Source organism: Crassostrea angulata, chromosome 10 (assembly GCF_025612915.1).
Source record: "Crassostrea angulata isolate pt1a10 chromosome 10, ASM2561291v2, whole genome shotgun sequence".
Lineage (NCBI taxonomy): Eukaryota > Metazoa > Mollusca > Bivalvia > Ostreida > Ostreidae > Magallana > Magallana angulata.
The window spans coordinates 37,562,627-37,570,742 of NC_069120.1; the positions used below are offsets into that span (position 1 = coordinate 37,562,627).

Sequence of the window (8,116 nt, forward strand, 5' to 3'; positions counted from 1 at the left end):
CGTTCTCGAGATATCTTGAGAGGGTCGTTTTAGGGGCCGACCCTGTAAATCCTTTTAGGGACCGCATAACAAGGAAATTATGGTTTCAAGTTGTTAAGCTCTATATTTTGAGCATCTTTTGTTATATATTGCTAATCCAAATGTTTCTTCATTTTGAGATATTGAGCATCAAAGTTTTGGACTTTTGGCCCCTTAAAATCCCTAATTACGTAACATAGAAGTAAATGATTGCCATGTATAGGTAAATAACCTACGAATAAACATAATTGCTTCTATAATGCATCACAAAATATTTCACGGTAAAAAGTTATCATTAAAATACTTTAGAGCCCCCTCAGCCCCTTATTTGAAGGGCCAGCCCCTTTTTCATGATCTCAAATGAAAGCTCTTGATTTATTTAAGTTTTTTTGTTCTACATGTTTTAACAAAATGTTTTCATGAAAAGGGATATTCAAAGAAAACCAAGAAAAATCACGACGCCTTTTTTATCCTAATTTTCAAGCTCGGGCGAGCTTCGGCGCTCTTTGAGATAAAGATGATTAATGACCATTAGACACTATTTCAGTCTTTCGTCTATCAGCCCTGAAAAGATCAACATCATATCTTAAATGGTAAAAGAGGAGTTCTCGTGACAAAACACCCCTATAAAAACCGATAAATCCATGATATCTCAAGACAGGAAGTGACGTCATAAACAAAAAAAATTTCCAACAAGGTTCAGATCAATACCTATCAGAACTGAAAATTTGACGTAAATCAGTTGAGCCGTTTCCGAGAAATCGCGTGCACAAAATCGGTAAGAAAAAAAAATAATAATAACTAGACACGATCTCGTTGCGAGCAACGAGGAGGTCTTCCGTTCGATTTTTAGAATGAAATATGACATCATCGACTTTAATTTTCGACAACAAAACATGTTTTGGAAAAAGGAGTGAAGTACTAATGCTTTATTGTATCGCTTTTTATAAGTTCTCTTGCTTTTTTAAATACTTGCATTTCTTTGAATTAAGATAGAAAAGATCAAACTTGATTACCTCTGGTCCCTAAAACCCTAATTGGGTAATGCAAGAGAAAATCATTATATTGTTAGGATATATAAACGTATTATACCTTATCTAGCTTTAATAACCTTTCACAAAATGGCTCTCATTAAAGGGCTATAGATAAAAGATTTTAGAGCTCTTTGATCCCCTAATCTAAGGGACAAGTCCCTTTTTCTTGGATTCAAATGAAAGGTCATTTAACTTTAAACAAGTTTTGTTCAACAAGTGTTTAGAAATTCGTTACCGTTCTGAAAGAAGGTTTTAGGGGCCAATCCCTTATCTCCTTTTAGGGGCCGTTTAACTAAATTTTGAAGGTTGCATTTTGTTGAGAACATCATTTTGAACAACTTTTCTTCTGTACTGCATTTCAAAATATTTTTCTTTTTGAGATATGGGTGATCAAAATTTTGGACGTTTGGTCCCTAAAAACCCTTAATTACGTAACACATGTTAAAATCATTACATTGCTTTGATACATAACTATAGGATAAACACATTTGCTTCTATATATAACATTTCACAAAATATCCCTCAATAAAGGATTATAGATAAAAGACTTAAGAGCCATTTGGTCCCCTTATTTTAGGGGCCAGCCCCTTTTTCTTGATATGAAATAAAAGGTCATTTAATTCTAAAAAATTTTGTTCAACAAGTGTTTAGAAATTCGTTACCGTTCTGGAGATATATAAGAAAGGTTTTAGGGGCCGATCCCTTATCTCCTTTTAGAGGCCGTTTAACTAAATTTTGAAGGTTGCATTTTGTTGAGAACATCATTTGAACAACTTTTCTTCTGTACTGCATTTCGAATATTTTTTTTCTTTTCAGATATGGGACCAAAATTTTAGACTTTTGGCCCCTAAAAACCCCTAATTACAAAACACATGACAAAACCAATACATTGCTTTCATACATAACTGCAGGATAAACACATGTGCTTCTATAACATTTCACAAAATATCTCTCAGTAAAGGGCTATAGATAAAAGACTTTAGAGTCCATTGGTTCCCTAATTTAAGGGGCCAGCCCCTTTTTCTTGATATTAAATAAAAGGTCACTTAATTCTAAACACATTTTGTTCAACAAGTGTTTAGAAATTTGTTACCGTTCTGGAGATATATAAGAAAAAAGGTTTTAGGGGTTGATCCCTTATCTCCGTTTAACTAAATTTTGAGGGTTGCATATTGTTAAGAACATCAGTTTGAACAACTTTTCTTCTGTACTGCATTTCAAAATATTTTTCCTTTCTGAGATATGGGTGATCAAAATTTTGGACTTTTGGCTCCTAAAAACCCTTAATTACGTAACACATGGAAAAATCATTACATTGCTTGGATACATAACTGTGAGATAAACAGATTTGCTTCTATGACATTTCAAAAAATATCGTTCAGTAAAGGGCTACAGATTAAAGACTTTAGAGCCCTTTGGTCCCCTAATTTGAGGGGCCAGCCCCTTTTTCTTGATTTTAAAAGAAAGGTCTTGTAAATAGAAACTATTTTTACATTACATGTTTTAACAAAATATTTTTCAGAAAAGAGATAATTAAAGAAAACCACAAAAAATTACGACGTTTTTTTATCCCAATTTTCGGGTCCAGGCGAGCTTCGACACTTTTTGCGATCGAAATGATTTTAAACCTTCATGCACAATTTCAGTCTTCCGTCTACCATCGCTGAAAATTTCAACTTTATATCTGCTATAGTTTAAGAGGAGTACTGCCGACAAAATACCCCTCTGAAAATCGATAAAACGACTATATCTCAAAACCGGAAGTGACGTCATCAATAAAAAAAATTTGCAATCCGGTTCATATCATCTTCTATTAGATCCCAAAATTTCATGAGAATCAATTGAGTAGTTTTCGAGATCTCGCGTGCACAAAATTTGTAAGAAAAAAAAATAATAATAATATAGAAGAATAGGGAAAAAGAAACAAAGCAATAGCAATAAGGTCTTCCGTTGGAAACGGAAGACCTTAATAATAGGGAAAAAGAAACCTAAGAAAAACAATAAGGTCTTCCGTTGGAAACGGAAGACCTTAATAAGAAAAGTGAAAAAGAAACATTACAATAAAAGAAGGGTCTTCCGCTGAAGACGGAAGACCCTAATAATAGGGAAAAAGAAACCTAAGAAAAACAATAAGGTCTTCCGTTGGAAACGGAAGACCTTAATTAAGCAAAAATGTTAAGGACCAACTATAGAAAATAATACATCTTAATTTTTTTTATTGTTGTAACAACGGTACAAATTATACATTAAACATGAACAATAATATTCAACAATATTCCAGTAAAAAAAACAATTGAACGAAATGCAACTGAAAAAACAAAGAGAGATTAAATCAATACAGGTTTTCCGATGCAAAAGCAAGCAAGACTTTGATGGTTTTGATATGTATGACCACTTCATTTTTCTCTTCAGATCATTTCTGTGATATCTTTCTTTAAATAATTTCGCTAAGTCTTTGTTTCGGGGCTAGTATTTTTAATTGTACACTTGAAAACTATATCTAAATATGTAAAACTCCTAAACAATCCTAGATTTTTGTCTCTGAAAACTAATTTTTCATCATACGGACCACACTTACAAAAAATTACAATTTTGGATTGCACAGAAAGTTCCCATGCCATACAATACTCATTCAAGAGAATCATATCACCACATGCATCAATGGAAAAAAAAGTTAAGTGATAAAATTTCTTGGGCACACATCCAGAATTCAAAAAATCATACATATCTGTATATTCAACAGTGTCAAGAGGAATTTAAGACGCGGCAAATTAGTTTGCAAGGGTCAAAGGACGAAAATTATACAGGGCGAAAATAACTCTGTATACAGTGCTTGAAGACAACCCCCCCCCCTCCTCTGCGATGCACTGCATTTTATTATAAACGTTTATTTTGTGCTTTTATTTATTCCAGCATTTGATTTGATCAATGGATCAAAACTATGGTTTTACAAGTCACACATTTTTTCTCAACAAATGGTAGTAGAGAGGACACCGATGAACTTTCTTCATATTTTAAAATGTTCAAATTAAGTCTGTAGCTGCGCAGTTCGACAGCTGTTCCGAGTGACTAGAAAGGCATTGTCCTGATCGTGTATGCATACTTTTTAAATAAAATGACATGGAGGACTCGATATTTATTGCTCTTATATCTTTTGGCAACATTTAGGCCAGTTTTTGACAGAAACAACGCAGTTCAAGAAATGCATGTTTACATTCTTGTCCTCAAATGTACAAGATGGCTGCACATTACCCTTAATCTCGTTCAACGTGTCCAGTAACTAAAAACATCTAAATAGTTGTTTTGGTATGTTTTCCAACAAAAATGAGAATGTTAGTATACAGTTGCATTAGTTTCATATGCTGTGCCTTTGAGAAACCATGCAGATGAGTCAAAAAAGAAAACAAATCATGCAAATTTGCAGAAAACCTGCTGGTACAAAATTAGATTTATGACTTACGTCAGTGTCGTCATCCCCAACGTTGACTTGTAGTATTGAAGTGTTGGCGATAATATTTTCAGTAATACTTGTGGTGAATGGTTCACCAGTAAAATATGGGTGAAATAAATTCCTATATACATCTATTGTTACTGTGGCATTTATAGCTGAAGACCTGGAGGGTGATCCCATATCATAGGCTTGTACAAATACCTAAAAATAATATTAGCCATTAGCCAGAATAGTGCTTAAACAACAGGTGGAAAGTTAAGTTAATATTGTCGAAAATAGACATATCTAATGGGTTTTAAAGGGACTTTGGTCAAAATTCATTTTACCGTTTTAATTGTTTACAACTTCAGATAGGCTTTTCTAATAGTCAATCAAATTTAAAAGACATTCGTTGAGTTATAAGTCAGATAAAAAAGCTCACAATTCCTTGTTATCAAAACAAAGCTTATGTCATGTTTTTGTTTATATTTTGAATGTTGAAAAGAAAACTCCAGGTTTGGACATAAAATGAATATAATAAACGCTAGTAACTGTTTTAAAATGAAATCAGAAGATAGAAAATGAGCTTGAAAAAGAAATTTTATCGGAATCGAACTATTGTTAACAAATACATGACACGATTCTCGTTTACATAACAAAAAATTGTGAGCTTTGTGTCTTGCTTACATGTATAACTCTTTGACTGACACATTTTAGTTCATCATTATAAACAAATTCCTAAAGCATGGTATATCATCATGTAAACAATAAAAATAAAAAGATAAAATTTGATAAAATTGTAACCATGACTCTTTAAGTTAAAAGGTCTCTGTTAACCCTCAGTCAACTGTAACAATATTGTCAATTGAGGAGAGGTTTTATTCTCTATAAAAAATGACAATAACAAACTGTCAACCATCTCCAAAATCCATAAAACGAAATACAAATTCAGCGCAGAGTCACACGGACCTCTAAAAGACAGAGGTGGGATCAGGTGCTTAGAAGGAGTGAGCATATTCTACTGACATTTCCATAGAAACTACATGTAAGAAATATGTTAAATTATCTGTAGTTTAGAAATTTCAATTTTCTTGTACCTGATATATTTTAGAGGTATCTAAAGTTAAATCTTTTTTCACAAAAATATTTCCCGTCAGACTGTCTACTGCAAAATACTCCGATGCTAATTGTGAAGCAAACATCTGGAATCTGATGTCGTTGTCAGGAAATTGGGTGTCTCTGTCTGACGCTGACACAGTTGCCACAATAACGCCAAATTTCGTATTTTCTGGAATTCTTTCGTTGACATTTACAGACAAAATCTCTGGTGCAAAACTGTTTCCTATTATGAACAAAATGACAAATTCTGATATGCGTGATTTGAATTGTGTATAGGCATTATACATGGCGTTTTATTTAATGTATATGCATTGACAGAGAAAAACGTTTATGGATTGCGTCTTCTTGTATGTTCTTGTTATCTTATTTTCATTAAAGCCAATCAATGATTTGTTCTGAAGTTTCTGGGATACTTACAGATTAGTTCTAGTAAAAAGTATTTAAGCATTCAGGATTCGTTAAAGAAAAAGAATCTGTTAGAGATTGTATTGTATACCGCAAAGAGTTTAACTTTTTGGTTTGAAAGCCTTCGTTCTTTTCATTTATTACATAGACAAAGTTTGTAAGCAATTTCCCTGTATATTTTTTTAATTGGTTTAGTTTCATTAAGGGAATACCTTTAAATATCCTACACGATATAGTAAGCAAACAATAATGCTAAGATACCTGTAATACTCTGCAGATTTGTTGTCCATATCAAAGTTTGTAAAAATAATACCGAACTCGTCCACATCCTAAAAAAATGCAAGGCTGTTTCATTTACATGCATACACAGCTAGTAGAATTCGTAAACAAGTGTAAGATCGCAATTTTGCAACAAAAAAATTCTTAATGTAAAATAGAAAACTACTGTATGGTAATACCTTTAAATGAATCTTATTTAAAAGTAGAACGGGGTTTAAAATTCTTTAGCTAGGTCAAGTTGATATAAGTGTCAGATGACAACAAAAATTTAGACGCATCACGGCCATATTTTAGTATTGACTTCTCGAATGAAAAGAGAAGCGAATCCTCATATGTGTATTTAGAATCGAAAGCTTTTATGCACCTTTGGTTGTCTGAGATATATGTTTAGAACTTTTGCCTTAACCCATTTAATTCCAAATATTTAATTTTTTTGAAGTGAAAAAGAAGAAAAAATGAAACTTACCTTGATGCAATTATTTGTGTCTTGATGTATCGAATAAAAACGCTGAACTTTAAACGGTAGGTGAATGTAACACCTACTTTACTTCCTCTTTGCCATGCCTCAAGGTTATTTTTTAAAATCATGTATCCTCAATATATAGCAACACAAGTTTAAAAGGGAACATTTAAAAGAAACGTTCATGCTTAGATAACCATTGATATTACAACCAAAGCACACGTAGACAGTGCAAGATGAGAAGTATACAGTTTCAGGTAGCGCTGTTCATCAAAGCGAGCGAACAAGTTAAGTTGCTCTGCGTACAGAATTGTTTGTGTGGAATAGGTATTTAAGGGGGATGTGCGGCTCTTTTTTACATTTGAGTATAAGAATATAAACATTCTTGAACTAGCTTGTTTCTGTCCGAAACTGACCAAAACTGTTGCAAAAAAATATAAAAGCAATGAATATGAAAATCTACATGTTGTTTTGTATGCAAATTATGTATACAAGAACAGGACAATGCCTTTTTAAAACAGCTGCAGACAACAGACATATTTTGAAGATTTAAAAATCTGAAAAAAATATTTCATTCCTTTAAGATCTCATGATGCGTTGCCAGATGTCCGCTGAAATTCCATTTTCTGTCAAACCCTCTTAGACAAACCGGGCAGGTGTACCGATATTAAAACGTATGTTTCATATTGTGGTGAGGTTGTAGATCACTTGTGCTTTAAATTAAAACCATTTACATTGGTCGCTAAAACAGTTACTTGAAATGGTTTCATTTTCGTGTTCGTTTGGTTTAGGAGTGTGCCGTTTTACTGGTGTCGTTTAAAACTATTTTTGTACAAAAATCACATTTAGTACAGTGAAGGTTTGTCACTACTTTAACCACATCAAATTTACAAGAATCATCCATCTTTAAAAAAGCATTTGCCTTTTATAATGATCATTTATAATTATTACAGTCCCTTACAAAAATGATAACGTTAATTTTCGTTCGAAATGTGCAAATGCTTATAAATTTGTCTAACTGCATTTAATTTAATGACATTAGACCTCTTAAACAAAATTATGCCAACTCTGCAAACTGTATGCAACACTGTATACGAAACCAAACAATTCACTGCAGCATTCACCAAAGCATTTCATGCCCTCTTGCGCATAGGTGAATTCACCGTGTCTAAAGGCAACACACCAGCAACTATCTTACTATTTGATGATATTTCAATGCAGCAGATCAAAATTCATTGACAATCAATCATTCAAAAATGAACCAATAAGGTGTGGGGGCAAACTTGCACATTCCTGCTCCAAATGATGTTGCTTGTCCTTTCATCGCCTGCATGCCCACTTACAGATATCAACATCTGAATCTGACCCATT

At 32.9% G+C, this 8,116-nt stretch overlaps 1 protein-coding gene across 1 annotated transcript in view; it reads right to left on the minus strand.

Moving 5' to 3' along the window:
- LOC128167724 (protocadherin Fat 4-like) overlaps positions 1–6,929 on the minus strand; it is a 37,731-nt gene extending 30,802 nt beyond the window's left edge. Inside the window, exons 1-4 of the mRNA XM_052833602.1 lie at positions 6,752–6,929; positions 6,268–6,335; positions 5,580–5,824; positions 4,513–4,704 (exon numbers count right to left, since the gene is read on the minus strand). Coding sequence (XP_052689562.1) covers positions 4,513–4,704; positions 5,580–5,824; positions 6,268–6,335; positions 6,752–6,873 — 627 coding nt within the window. The 5' untranslated portion in view covers positions 6,874–6,929. The remainder of the gene's footprint in view (positions 1–4,512; positions 4,705–5,579; positions 5,825–6,267; positions 6,336–6,751) is intronic.
- Between the last annotated feature and the right edge of the window lie 1,187 nt (positions 6,930–8,116).